Source organism: Phoca vitulina, unplaced genomic scaffold, assembly GCF_004348235.1.
Source record: "Phoca vitulina isolate PV1807 unplaced genomic scaffold, GSC_HSeal_1.0 scaffold1, whole genome shotgun sequence".
NCBI classification, from domain to species: Eukaryota; Metazoa; Chordata; class Mammalia; order Carnivora; family Phocidae; genus Phoca; species Phoca vitulina.
The window spans coordinates 53,682,772-53,697,491 of record NW_022589704.1 but is presented as its reverse complement, the minus strand read 5'-3'; the positions used below and the strand labels follow the sequence as shown (position 1 = coordinate 53,697,491).

The following is a 14,720-nucleotide window of genomic DNA, read 5'->3' as shown; positions in this document are numbered from 1 at the left end:
CCAAATTAGACACCCGGTCTCTAAAGATGCTGCTATGTATCTCTTTGTAGGAGATATAATCTACCTTTGACTGGTATCACTGGTACAACTTCTTCTTCAGTTATGAGTTCTTCTTCTTCATGAATGTACTCTTCTTCTTCTGCTTCTTCTTTTTCAAAATATTCCTCTACTTGGGTTACAACTTCCTCTTCAAAGACAATCTCTTCCTGTTCTCGTCTTTTTGGTACTTCTGGCACTTTAAAGAGATTATCTTTAGGTTTGACATTTACCAATGACTCAATGAAATTAAGACACAGTAGGAACACAGCCATTTGTAACAGAAGAAATAACAGGCTTTATCTTTCCCAGAGAAGAACTTCACACATAGAACTGAACATGAATTTTACAGCAAAGAAGACAAACAACACATTAAAAAGAGTGGTATTAGGTACCTCTAACAGGTGCTGTTACTTCTTTTTTAGGAACAAGTACTTTTTCTTCTGTGACAACTCTCTTGGGCTTCACAGGCACTTGAAATTTAAGTATAAGGGTATTTTATTGTCAGAAACAGGCCACCCAGGCAATGCTTGCTTTGTCATACTTTAAGCAGACAGAATAATTTTGCAAGTGCCTCTCGTATGATAGACATACAACTGTTCATTTATAAAAAAAAACTTTATATGCTCCATGAAAATGATTCTGAACCTCACTGGGATAAAAATATACAAATATACACAAGTAAGTTTGAAGTAGCAGAGCCCAAATGTGAAATGATGTTTAGTGTTCAGGTATCTCAGCTTGTAGGAAATATCCTTTACTGAAAGCTAAATTTCCTTCTGGATAAGTATATTTTCTGAAAGGGCAGAGATGTTTCTTCATAGTTAGAAAAAAAAATGACTAGCCACCAAGTTAGATTTTTTTTGTAGCCTTTAAAAAACTTTGGAATGAATAAACAGTTGTTGAACTGGGGTCAACATTGTTATATCAGTACATGAATTTAAATAAGCCAGGAATGTGCCAAATGGTCACTGATTTTAAATCCAAGCATTCTATTTTATATATATATATATATATATAACCACAGCTGTTACATAATAAGCTATGGATATATTTCAAAATAACTTTTTCTTTTAAAGATAGCATTACCTTCTTATCCTATGTTGACAGATTTTTATGTCCAATAAATCCTAAGGACTAACTTCAAAGACATATATAACAATGAAACAAAGCAAACACAGCTACCTTAATTTTAAAAGAGACATTATAAAAGACCACGATTTTGGAAGGAAATTATTATACCTTTAACAGCTGGCTCAGCCACCTGCTCTTTTTCACGTTTGGTAATTGAAATGTGTATTTTTTCCTCAGCAACTTTCTTTGATTCTTCAGGCACTTTAAAGATATTAATTATTGAAGAGCATTAAAACCAACCACACAAATACCATATACATAAAAATACACAACTGAAATGTAAGAATCAGGACCACAATACATTCAGTAAAAAACAAAAAACATGAGAGACTATGGACTCTGAGAAACAAAGTGAGAGTTCTAGAGGGGAGGGGGTGGGGGGATGGGTTAGCTTGGTGATGGGTATTAAAGAGGGCACGTTCTGCACGGAGCACTGGGTGTTATACACAAACAATGAATCATGGAACACTACATCAAAAACTAATGATGTAATGTATGGTGATTAATATAACATAATAAAAAAAACAGCAGACAAGGTTAGAAAGACATGTTTATAGAACATGAGTAACAAAGATGTTTCTCGTAGTTATCACTCTGCAATGTACCTTTGGGTGGTGGAGGTTTGAGTTTCTTGGGAATGGGCACTGGGACTTTTTCTTCAGGAACTGCTTTCTTCAGCACTTTAAAATATCAACATTTACAGATTTAAAAACCTGAGCCAGGTGTCTTAAGAGTAGTAAGAACAAAAAGTTAAGAAATACAATGTACAACACAACATTCCCAAACACACACACGATTTGTGCACCGTCACTTCAACATGTGTTTATAGCATGACAGACATGTAGGGAACACGGGTCTCTCAGAACTCATAATGTCTTGCTCACTCTACCTTTAGTTGGTGGGGCCTTTGGCTTTGTGGGAACCAGTTCTTCTTGGACAGGCTTTACTGGGAGAAGCTTCTTGGGTTCTTTAAAAAAAAGTACATTAAGGGTATTTAATGTTAGACTTTGGAACATAAATAAAAAATGTTATTTATTTATATATCTTTTATCTACAGTGTAGTCATAGCCTCTAAAGGTGAGTGAGAATTACAGGTCCGAGTAGAATAAGCCCTAAACAAGCTGACAGTGCCCTTTCCTCCTGGCTTTTTGCTTCAATGAGGTCATTGTAACTCTCTCCCACATATTAACAGTCTCATTTCACTTCAGGTAGAAAAAATCATGGTTAAAACTTCTTTCTATATAATACTGGGTTTTATTATTTTTTAATTTTATTATTTTTATTATTGTGTTCAATTAGCCAGCATACAGTACATCATTAGTTTTTGATGTAGTGTTCAACGATTCATTAGTTGCATATAACACCCAGTGCTCATCACAACACGTGCCCTCGCTAATACCCATCACCTGGTTACCCCATCCCCCCACCCCCTCCCTTCTAGAACCCTCAGTTTGTTTCCCAGAGTCCAGAGTCTCTCATGGTTTGTCTCCCTCTCTGATTTTGTCCCATTCAGTTTTCCCTCCCTTTCCCTATGGTCCTCTGTGCTATTCCTTGTACATAATATTGTTTTTTAATGCTATCTGTACAACCACATAGAATGTTCTCAAAGTGAAGCTATGAAACATCAGAAATTGGGGAAGTGAAATAATATTGCTTCATTTCAAAATTCCAGTAGGAACTTATTGAGTAAAATAAATGAATCGTGTGGAACCGAAATTATACACCTACAAATCTGATTGTCATTAGATATAACATAACTGCTTTCGTTAGCCTTCTTCTCTGTCTTTACTTTGGAAGCAGTCTTTGTCAAGTTTTCATGATGGGAACCCTGAGGGAGTGTATTTTTCTATGGTGCTTGATAATAACAAACTTTAAGAGATGTTCAGACATTCCATGTTTTGGAATGATCATGGGCACTTGCAGATAAACTCGTAACCCTTTTTTTTTTTTTAATTTTTTTTTTTTTTAAAGATTTTATTTATTTATTTGACAGAGAGAGATAGCGAGAGAGGGAACACAAGCAGGGGGAGTGGGAGAGGGAGAAGCAGGCTTCCCGCCGAGCAGGGAGCCCGATGTGGGACTCGATCCCAAGACCCTGGGATCATGACCTGAGCCAAAGGCAGACGCTTAACGACTGAGCCACCCAGGCGCCCTCGTAACCCTTTGAGAAAGGAACTTTGGGACATTTGCTATTTTGTGTATAAGCAAAAATGAGGGAGGAAATAGATTATTCCCAGAACCAAGGTCTAATAGGAACCTTAAGATTCATAGAAACTTTTTTTCTGGAAGTTATCTAAGAAAAAAAATTCTGAATTTGTCAAATGAAATAAAGTTCTTTCCAAATTTCTTCGGGCATCCAAATTTTTATCCTGCTCTAATGGAATCTGCATGTATTTAAGGTGATTGCAGGTTTGCATTTTTCTCATACCTGTGACATATTCTTCATGCTCTTTAAACTCTTCATAATGTTCAAATTCACGTTCCTCATATTCTTCATATTGGTCATATTCTTCTGTTGGTTCATACTCCTCAAATTCTTTATAGTCATATTCCTCATAGTCGTCATATTCCTCTTCCCGTTCTACTGAAACAATTTCTTCTTCCCGGGTGTAAGACCATTCTTTCTCTTCAGTTACAGTTACTTCTAGAATAATATTGACAACAGGCAGGATTTTACTTGAAGCTCATTTAGGGGTGATAGTGCCAATGCACTTTGATTTCATTCTTATGTGATGGATTCATGCACTGGTTATGGGAGAACCTGAATGTCTTTTCCCGGTCAAGGTATTACAGAGTGTACAATTCGCTATTTATGATTTCAAATGTTAGATTTCCTGCCTTTAGTCAACAATAAGCCAATAAAGGGTGGCAGTCAAATTAGGAAGTAACAGGCAAAGAGCTGTGTAGTTTCATGCTTCAGTTTAATACTTAGTGAAATCACAATATACCTTTCACGGGAGGAGCTTCTCTTTTTGGAACTTCAATGGATACCTTTTCTTCTTTAACAGCTCTTTTTCTGAATTCAGTGACTTTAAAAAGAGTAATTATTAAAAGTGAATTATGAGATCTTGAATATATACGTGTTAAGAGATACTGTGTATGAACAATCCACAGACAAAGACAACCATCACCATGCCCATCATTCACATTTCTCATTTACATGGCAAGAAAAAGCAATAGACTTGGAAATAAACATGGTCTAATATACAGAGGAATGCTTTTTTCTGCTTAGTGCTTCAAAGATACTGAATAACTTTAGGAAGATCAAGTAGTATTTATAAGAGAGCTCAAAAAGACAACCAGACAGTAGCAACAGTGACTATCAAACAAGCATTGGACAGACACCTGAGTTCCATAAATAGTGTCTTCATCTGAATTCTAAAGTATTTTCAAGAAGCTCCATTGGCACAGTGCAGAAAACTCAGGATTTAAAAAATTTTAAATTTTATCAAAGATTACCACACAAAACAATCCTTTGGGCGGTGAGTTTAGTATACAGACATAATGTATTAGAAGACAAGTACATTTTAAGGGAAAGTACACATTTGGGGGAGCTTCACACTTTTGTGCAAAAGAAAGAAGAGAGAGTACTTTCTGGCATCTGAAATGTTGAGCTTTGAAGTGATATGAAATAGCACGTGCATATTACTTATTTTATAATGTATTTAAATTATTTTCTCTAAAGATCCCAATTCCGCTAGATTAGTTTTTTAAGGATTTTTTTTTTTTTTTTTTAGATTTTATTTATTCATTTGACAGAGAGAGAGACAGCGAGAGAGGGAACACAAGCAGGGGGAGTGGGAGAGGGAGAAGCAGGCTTCCTGCCGAGCAGGGAGCCTGATGTGGGACTTGATCCCAGGACCCTGGGATCATGACCTGAGCTGAAGGCAAACGCTTAACGACTGAGCCACCCAGGCGCCCCTCCACTAGATTAGTTTTAATACATACATGCTTATATTGATTTTTGAAAACGTTAGTATACCTTTTGCTGGTGGTTCCTCCTCTCTCCTAGGTTTGAGTTTTGGAATTTTTTCTTCTGGAACAGCTCTCTTGGGTTCCTCGGGCACTTTAAAGACAGATTTCACTTTAAGAACTGTTATCGTCACTCAGACCATGAAAGGCAGTCATATAATAGTAACTCAAACATAAAGGACTTGACATTTTCATTATTTAAAACATAAAAAAACAACTATAGCAACGAAAACAACAACAACAAACACCCATAAGCAGTGCATTTGGTAAAGAGAAGAGGGTAAGTACAATAGTCCGTGTATTGAAAGGTCACATGTATCTCTTGCTCTTGGAGGCTCCTCTTTTTTAGTTACAGCAATGTGAACTTTTTCTTCTTGGGTAATTTGCATGTGCCTCTCAGTCACTTGAAAGGTAATTTTAGGATTAGGGAGTTAAGTTACTTAAAGTGGATTTTTTTGGGGGGGGGGCAGGTATTGGCCCGAAAGTACTGTGATTTTGGACTACGGCAATTCACAACATACACACCAATAAACTTCACAACAAGTAAGACTCCACCCATAGATAAGGCAGTGATACACCACAGCCTCCAACATACTCCAGTAACCTCCATATAAAAGGTGTGACCCAAGGACAGCAGCGAGAGGATGAAAGACAAGACATGTTTTTGGTTTTCGTGCTGGAGGGCTTCATTTACCTTTGGTGGGGGGAGGTTCTTCTTTCTTAGCCACTTTTGGAGGCACCCTTTTTTCTGGGACTGGCTTCTTTGGCTCTTCTGGCACTTAAAATAGATCAGGCAACACGGTCAGGCACACAAGATGAAAAAGTGTTAACCACAGGCACTATTTTCTTGTTAACATTATAAAAATTTGAAGAATGGACCAATTTAAGATGAAAAAGAAAGACACTGTTCAAGAATAAAGTAAAGCCCAGGATACCTGGTGGCACCTTTTCCTTTTTGGGAACCGCGGCAGGGACTTTCTTTTCTGGCACAGGTTTCTTAGGTGCTTCAGGAACTTTAGAAAGATTAGGTTGAAGAATATTAGTTTGCATTACAGAGGAAGTGACATTTGGGGCTTAGAATTCACTTTTTGAAAAGATCATACATACACACAAACATTAATGACTCTATTCAGCAAAAATGTCTATACATCGGTGCTGACAAAACTCAGGCAGCACGCAAATGGAGGGCATTGACACAGCCATTAAGACAAAGGGTACCATATTTCTCTGAGCGAGAACTGTACCTTTAGCTGGTGGGGGCTCCTCTATTTTAGCAGGAATTTTCGGTTTCAGTACAATCTTCTTCTCATGCTTCTCAACCACTTGAAAAGATGATAAAATACACTTGTAGAAATGCCCCGATTTCTTTTCAATAAAAATGTAAGCAATCTGTTTACTTAGACACGATAGTTATCAATATAGGCAATACAAGTGATAGACTGACTGCAAGAGAAGATAAAGAATGGGACAAGCCAAACACAAATAGGGCTAAAATTAATTTAAGGGTTGGTATACCTTCTGCTGGTTCGGCTTCAACTCTCTTAGAGATAAAGTGCATCTTTTCTTCTACAACGTATTCCTCAGGCTCTTCCATCACTTTAAAGACATCAGTTTTAAAGAAAAGTTGTAGTGTTTTTCATGTTTAATTTCAGCTGTGATTTATTACTTCAAAAAGTAATTAAAATAATAAAAAGTTTTACACTTGCCAAATCCCCGACTGTTCCCGTCTAAAGCCCCCCAAAAAGTGCATTTTAATCAAAGTGGACGCCTTAATAAAGAAATTGGGAAATAAGTTTCAGTAATTTAATTTTCAAGTGTATCATAAAGATAATAATGCTTATATTCGCAGGAAGAACAGGACAAGTACAAGATATAAAAACAATCCTAGTGGCTAAATTAATAACAAGCATTTGAAGATAAATTTCAAAAATAACAGAGCACTCTAGATTTGAAGGCTTCAGGGCAGAAACATACACTTGAGGAAACATAAATTGGATGATAAAAAAGAAAAGACCTGTATTACATGTGAAAAACCTACTGAGGACTTGGAAACAAGCTTTTTTTTTTTTTTCTAGTTTTGTGGGGCCAAGTATGGTAGAAGAGACAGGTGTCTTCATATGGTTTTTGAGCCTGTGTGTATAAAGTTAATTACAGAATAGGAAGATCTAGTTGTAGACATATCTCTTTACACTAGAAGTAAACTTAACAGGCTACCCAACTTTTCCCTAGATCTAGACTTAATGAAAACAAAGAGTATCATAGAATCTCTCTCCTTTTAGCTATAATACTGAAAGATTTATAATGCATACTGTCAAAAATTGAAATCAGATCCATGCAATGAGAACTTTCCTTGTGTACATGTTATGTTTGGTTTCCCAAATATGTCTAGAAGGGATGGGACCCTCTTTGATCTATCAGATTCCTGACTTATGCCCAACACCTTGGCCTTTCCCAGGAAGCACAACAGAACCAGTGGGCTTCCTCTTGGCAGTCATGTCCCATCTTGCCCTGTTCCAAGCCATTCCATTAAGGCTGCACATTGGGATTTCACATGGAATTTTCTTCCACATGGAGAAGAAGTGGGGCACCTTTTATTAGTCAGAAATGCACTCAAGGGCATCTACATATAGGAGTCTATTCATTTTTTTTTAGGAAGAGAGTTAATTTGTTATAGAACTTACTGATTTTTCTTTGAAGCAGAGCTACATTAGAACTTTCTTAGGAAAGTTCTTTCAGATATATAGCTTTAGCCAGAGTGCTGGACTTCAGCAGTAAACCTAGTGGTATCTTAATTCATTGCAAAGGACTGAAATAAAGCTCATTGTTCAATCCTTAAGAAACTATAGAGAACTAGCATTATAGGTATAGGAACGTCTAAACAACAAGCTAATTCAATCAAAGATATTACATAATTGTTTTCTCCATACATGAAATATAAGAAAGACCTATGTGTTCAGTGCTTCACTCTCAAACATGGCCTTGATTTCTGGAATGTAATAAGGTAATACAATTTCTTATTCATTTAAAAACTGAGTCAGGACACATTAGTGAGTTGTGCTGTCAACACTGCTTTATGTTACCCATGTTTTAGACATTAGACTACCAGGTGATGTTTATGCTGGCCCACCATGCTGAAACCAAGTCCTGTCTACTGAAAGGATAAATGTAGATGGAGATACCTGCACCACTAATTACCTGTAAATATGAGGCCTCCCCCCACTCCCCCCTTAGAGCCAAGTAAGAGAGGATAGACAAACAATACATTGGATTTTTACTCTAAGTAATGTTCCTGAATCTTGTGTTTTGATCAAAAGATACATCTAATGAGGCCCTTGGCTATTCACGAATTTGTGTCCACTTTCATTAATCTGATAAACAATCTGTGAAAGAAAACAGCTCATCAAGACTCCAGATCACCTCCAGCTCATTGGCGTTGTTTACCTTCATATTCTGTAACCTCCACTTTCTCTTCCTCCTCCTCTCTTTCCTCTTCTCTATAAACTGAAACGGATACTCTTTCCTCTTCTTCTGAATAACTCCACTCCTCCTCTGTGAATATTTTAAAAGATAATATTTAATTTAAACTCAGCCTCCTGAAATACTGGTAATAGCCATGTGTTCCCTACAGCTGGATAATGGTTCTTGTAACTGCTGAGTAGTGCTTCCTCATTACATGGAAGAGAGAGCTGATTTAAGATAAGGGGACAGTACAGCCCAAGACTGAGAAGAATATTCAAATAATGTCCAGTTGTGGCCACGTTAACAATTATCACATTTTCAGCACCTCATTCACTGTCTTGAAATGATTTAAGACCACTGCAGACACAAAAGACTCAGTCTCAGAAGGCTACGGCAAGTAGACACTGATGAGGACAACTTATAAGGTAAACAGTCACATCTGGAAAGAAAGACTTTGAGGAAACACGCACACCCATTTCTCCCCTCACTTCTGATTATATACCTTCGTGTCGCATGACTTCCACTGTTTGAGGAACTGCAACAGATAGTCTTTCTTCGGCAGCGAATCTTTTTTCTTCTACCACAGTTTTCTTAGAAACTTCGGCTTTAAAAAAGCATTAAGTTGAAGTGTAAAAATCAAGAATCTTAACAATCCTCTTTCCCTAAGAGTTTGGGGAAGAAATGCACAGTACGCCACTCTAACAAAATGGGAAAACGAATTATGCAACAAACATCATGAGGATACACACACACGCACATTCTGTCAGAAGAGAGACGGAGGGTCATACAAGAAGACACCGGATAGAACGAAGCGAGAATTCACAGGCAACAAGATTTTCGTCAGAGGTCTGAGACAAATCCTACCTCGGGGAGGAGGAGCTTTCTTAGCGACCGGAACTGGTACAGGAACTTTCTCTTCAGGGACTGGTTTCTTATGTAGAACTGGCATTTAGAAATATGCATTTTTAGAACTTCAGAGTTATCTCACTGAAGCCCAACCCCAAACACAGATATATACCCACAATGTATTCATATCACAAAACCACCAAAACCACCATTTGCCTTCTTACATGATGTTATATAAAGATGGTTCTTGGAAAGACAGAGAGACAATACCTTTTGGTGGTGGAGCTTCTTCCTCTTTTTGAGGAACAGGTCTTTTTTCTTCAGGAACTTTCTTCTTCGGTATTTCTGGCACTTAAAGAATAGCATTTGATTTTAAGATTCTCAGAAAGTCAAAATAAAAAGAGCAACACAGAATTGGCATGCCCATTAAAGAAGGCATGCAATTAAAGAAGTTTGAAGGAAAGACAAAGTTATTTATGAAGATGGAATTAAGTACCTGCTGGTGGTGGAGATTCCTCTCTTTGAGTAACAATGGTGATTTTTTCTTCTGTGACAACCCTCTTCTGTACTTCAGGAACTTGAAAAGACATTAATTTTTAGAAATAACTTTGTATTTTCCAAAGCAGCTCATTTACAGCTATTTTGTAAGAAAGTAGGCAGGTGGACAGACACTTCTGTTGAATTATTACTCACACCATAAAACACTCATTTTGAATTAAACTAATTCAACAGATAATTAAACACAAAAGTGTTTTGTACTCAAGACATAAAAATCGGGCTTCTTTACCAAGCAAGGCATTATACCTTTAGGTGGTGGAGCTTCCTTTTTCTTTGCAACAGGAACAGGTATCTTTTTTTCAGGAACAGGTTTCTTTGGCACCTCTGGAGCTTAAAGTTTTTAAAACAGAACATTAGTTCAACCGATGCCACTCTTATGAATGGACGTAGGCACATACACCAATCTTTAGTATTTCATTAATGTCATAGAGTTTCTATGCATTGACAAAATAATGCAGAAAAACTATAATGTTAAAAAGGTCACAATGTAATAAATGTCACAATTTAAGGCATTCAGGCAATTAAAAATGAGTCATATACACAAAAAGATATGTACAAAATTCATTCTTACATATTGGTATGCTTTTGATAAAAACAAATTAGTGACTACACAAACAATATAGAGTGTAGTTATAGAATATAGCAAAGTCTTGTTAGGCTTTGTGTCAAGAAATGGAATCCATCATAACAATGGACTTAATTTACCTAAGACTATCTTAGACTAAGACATATTTAGAATAATTGTACCTATATGATACCATTTTTCCCATTTCTCTTCTTACTTTGTTTTTGGTGTAACTGTAGTGTGTTTAAAACTCAGGAAACACTCATTCTAGAGCAGGCTTCTCAATCTGAATCCATGTGTCAATGACTTTGGGGAGCTCTGTGTATGAAGTTTTGTGAGTATACGCATACATGGTTTTCTCTAAGAGGCTCCATAGTTTTCAACAGGATCTCTGACCCAAAAAGGTTTACAATGGCTTAGTTTATCTATTCTAAGTGTTGATTATATAGAATTTTTCACTGGCAGATGTATTTTAACAGCATGCATTGCTGGCAATAATTGTTTCCATTTTAAATAAGATAGCAGTTTTTGTGAACTCTTGAACCTCTGTGCTTTCATTGGTAATATCCTGATGTAATTATACAGACATATACACTTGGGTCTGTATATATTATCTATACGTGGCTGTTTATGCATATATATGTTACTATGTATATTTGTTTTTAATGGTAGGTGAGACATGCCTCTGTGTCTCCCTCAGCACAAGTGCGTTTGGTATTAGTCCTGGTTTTAGTAACATGACCTTTTAATGTATCTTATTTTCAAATAACCATACTTTAATGATTAGATAATCAGAAATCGTATTTTAATGATTAGATAGTCAGGAATCATTTTTTTTATAAGACCCAGAATTCTGAAAGAGTCAAGAATTTGAGAAAGAGAGAAACAGATTTGGTTTAGGAAAAAAATGGAAAATGGGAAGTCTGGCAAAATGGGAACACTATTTAAAATGTATGATTTCAGTAAGCCTGGTTTTCCTAAATTGGATGATACTGAATTCGTACTGAATCTCTCTGTAACAGACCAGAGGTATGCAGTTTGTGGCTTCATTGCATCCAAAAGTAGTGTCTTTTTTTTTTTTTTTTTTTGAAGATTTTATTTATTTGACAGAGAGAGAGAAAGCACAAGTAGACAGAGCGGCAGGCAGAGGGAGAGGGAGAAGCAGGCTCTCCACTGAGCAGGGAGCCGGATGTGGGGCTCAATCACAGGATCCCATATAAGGATCATGACCTGAGCCGAAGGCAGCCACTTAACTGACTGAGCCACCCAGGCGCCCCAAAGTAGTGTCTTTTACACCACCAACCCTCTCCCTCAAAAAGGAACAAACCAAATTCAAAAACCAAAATAAAGGATTAGCACATTGAATCCGAACATACGTATATGAAAGGTCCCCGACTAGCTAATTAGATAACTGCAACACTTATGGCAAATATTGACATTCAGTTAATGTCAGGAAACATGGTCAAAGTAAATGTCAAAAATCAATGTTTTCAACTATTCTAGACTTGCCGCTATTGACTTTTTGGAAGAGTGGCAGTTACCAGAAGCAGTGTATACATCTTTATCTCGTTAAGTCACGCTTTCCAGTTGTGACTCTTTGTAACTCATCATAACTCATGGAAGTGTTTTTTATTAAGAAAAATCACATAAATGAGGGGGAAAAGACTCTTCCCAGAAACGTGCCTGTAGAAAATGAGTTTCACAAAGATTTCTTTCTCTAACAGAGGAAAGATAGTAAAAGTTTAAGATAGCAGTTTGACATAGTTACTTCTTTTAAGAACACTTTTGGTGGTGTCTTTGGACTGTTCCGTGTCGTAAATAATGTATGTCAAGAGTATAGGCTTGGAAGGTGACCAACAAATGAAAAACACCAGGGACATCTAAAAGACGCAAAATTGTAAGACAGCATAGTATGTGTACGAAGACCATATAAAGCAAAAGGCTGGCATTTGGGGCAAAGGGTTGCCCCCGATCAGTTCTGGTGTACCTTTTGGGGGAGCGGCAGGTTCCTTTTTGGGTACAGGAACAGGCTTTTTCTCCTCTGGCACAGGTTTCTTGGGAACTTCAGGAACTTTAAAGATAACATTGTTGAAACAAGGTTGAGAATTCTAGTTTCCTTCTGAGACATTTAAGATGACACGAAAGCATAAATCCTCAGAAAGAGTGTAAGAATTTAGGAAGTCACTAAACATGCTCTACTTGTGGTAGAAATGTATGCAAAATAAATCAATACCATAGAGACGTTGCATACATTCCATGAAACAAATACCCAGTTAGTATGGTCTAAAGTTACTGATACTTGTATAACACCTTACCACAGCTAATGAGATCACATACACAGAAAATATTACAAATCCTTTACAGATACTACTCTGTTAATACACAGATCCCATAGAAAAAGATACAAAAAGACAGACACTAAGAAATTTTTTTCAAAAATGTTATTCTACCTTTGGCTGGTGGGGGCTCCACCTTTTTAGGAGTGGGAACAGCAACCACTTCTTCCTCGACTGGTTTCTTAGGTGGCTCAGGGACTTAAAAAAAAAAAAAAAAGTGCCATTTTTGAGAAATCGTGTGTTTTTACAACAAGGCATATGCTGTTGCAGGACAGAATTAAAATAAAGAGTAGACATGTCTCCTTTATGCCAAATGAATGCAAGAAAACGCCATGTTAGAAGCAAGAGGCGAGGGAACCGGAGGAAAGGCAGATTAGAAAAAGTTGTGGTCCTTATTGACCTTCAACAGCTGGAGCCTGCACTTTACTAGGAACAGGTAGGAGCCGTCCTTCCTTAGAGGGGCCAGTGCCTCAGGCACTAGTTTTAGAAACTCTACATTTATCAGGCAACTGCATTATAGCAATTGCATTAGATTATCTTAAATATTTTTTGTATCCTAAAAGTTTAACAATTTGGGTGGGGTGTGTGGGGGAGGGGGAGCCCTAACTTGTAGCAGCTGCCGATTTCCAATTTCTGTGGTGGTGTAAATACTCCCACCCTGGCTAACAAGCGAGACATCATGGTCGTGGAGTGGGGAATGATGCGCAGTAGCCCCCGCAATCTAGGACTTCCACCACGTAGGCACAATCGATGTAAACAACCTCAGAAACGGAGAGAATAATAACATGCAGTGAAAGTGGAAGTTAGGAGTTTTGACCATTATCATAGATTTTAATATAATTTGTTTAATTGTGAGTTTATGTAGCTCAACTTTTAATCACGGAGGTGTTGAACACTGGGTAGCAAAATTCCTGCAAACTTAACCATCAGCTCTGGTGAGTGGGCACAAGCTGGCTCCAGGAAATCAAATTTCTATTTCCAAGTAGCTGGTCACCAGATTGTAAGGTTCCTGAAGCTGGGGCCAGAGCCTCCATTCATTTTCATTCCCCTCTCCTGTGGGCTCCTCATGGTCTTTCCCCCCCCCCCCCCGGAAGGTCCATTGTACCTAGTGGCTGTAGGTCTGCTGACTGTGGGACCAAATCCATTCTTCAATATTAACATATCCAGAGGCTTACGATGGAAATTTTAAAAGATTTTAAACTTAGAAGGAATGACTAATACCTTTAGGTGGAGGCTCAATCTTTTTGGAAACAGCAACATGAATTTTCTCTTCAGTAACAGTTTTCTTCTGTACCTCGGGGACTTTAAAAAATGTACATTTTAATTACTGGTATGCCATATTATGGGTGGTAATTATAATTCACAAAGAATATTGAAATCCAAATTAAAACAGAGACAAGTGTGCAATGAAAAGGCGACAGAGAGCTACAAGAAGACAGAGATGCCTTCATAATCACAAATTAGGTATGAAGAAGAGAGATAAAAATTCATCTAAAGCCCTTCCATCTGAGCCCCCAAATTCAAATGTGCATTATACCTGTGACTGACACCTCCTCCTCTGTGTGAGAAGCAAGGAACATCTTTTCTTCTGAAATAACCATCTTCTTTGTATGCACAGCTGGTACTTTAAAGAGAATATTTCACATTTAGTATTTCTTTTTCTAGGACAAGATAGCTGATCAAATACATAGATTGCACACTACATGTAAGTCTTTAGACACAGAATGAGTGAGTTAGTATGAGTAGCTTGAGAATAAATTCAGTATTGACAAGAATACAAACCATGTTCTGATATATGGGGACAAACGACCCAT

General features: G+C 37.2%; 1 protein-coding gene across 1 annotated transcript in view; it reads right to left on the bottom strand.

Annotated features, from left to right (window-relative positions):
• The window catches only part of TTN (titin), a 269,983-nt gene that overhangs the window by 143,208 nt on the left and 112,055 nt on the right, over window positions 1-14,720 (bottom strand). The window contains exons 116-138 of the mRNA XM_032407124.1: window positions 14,444-14,530; window positions 14,128-14,208; window positions 13,021-13,104; window positions 12,558-12,641; window positions 10,252-10,335; window positions 9,944-10,024; window positions 9,718-9,798; window positions 9,466-9,543; window positions 9,104-9,205; window positions 8,584-8,691; window positions 6,658-6,738; window positions 6,387-6,464; window positions 6,078-6,155; window positions 5,837-5,920; window positions 5,456-5,545; window positions 5,153-5,236; window positions 4,119-4,199; window positions 3,599-3,814; window positions 2,060-2,137; window positions 1,776-1,850; window positions 1,279-1,371; window positions 432-509; window positions 65-235 (exon numbers count right to left, since the gene is read on the bottom strand). Of these exons, the coding sequence (XP_032263015.1) occupies window positions 65-235; window positions 432-509; window positions 1,279-1,371; window positions 1,776-1,850; window positions 2,060-2,137; window positions 3,599-3,814; window positions 4,119-4,199; window positions 5,153-5,236; window positions 5,456-5,545; window positions 5,837-5,920; window positions 6,078-6,155; window positions 6,387-6,464; window positions 6,658-6,738; window positions 8,584-8,691; window positions 9,104-9,205; window positions 9,466-9,543; window positions 9,718-9,798; window positions 9,944-10,024; window positions 10,252-10,335; window positions 12,558-12,641; window positions 13,021-13,104; window positions 14,128-14,208; window positions 14,444-14,530 (2,157 nt within the window). The remainder of the gene's footprint in view (window positions 1-64; window positions 236-431; window positions 510-1,278; window positions 1,372-1,775; window positions 1,851-2,059; window positions 2,138-3,598; window positions 3,815-4,118; window positions 4,200-5,152; window positions 5,237-5,455; window positions 5,546-5,836; window positions 5,921-6,077; window positions 6,156-6,386; window positions 6,465-6,657; window positions 6,739-8,583; window positions 8,692-9,103; window positions 9,206-9,465; window positions 9,544-9,717; window positions 9,799-9,943; window positions 10,025-10,251; window positions 10,336-12,557; window positions 12,642-13,020; window positions 13,105-14,127; window positions 14,209-14,443; window positions 14,531-14,720) is intronic.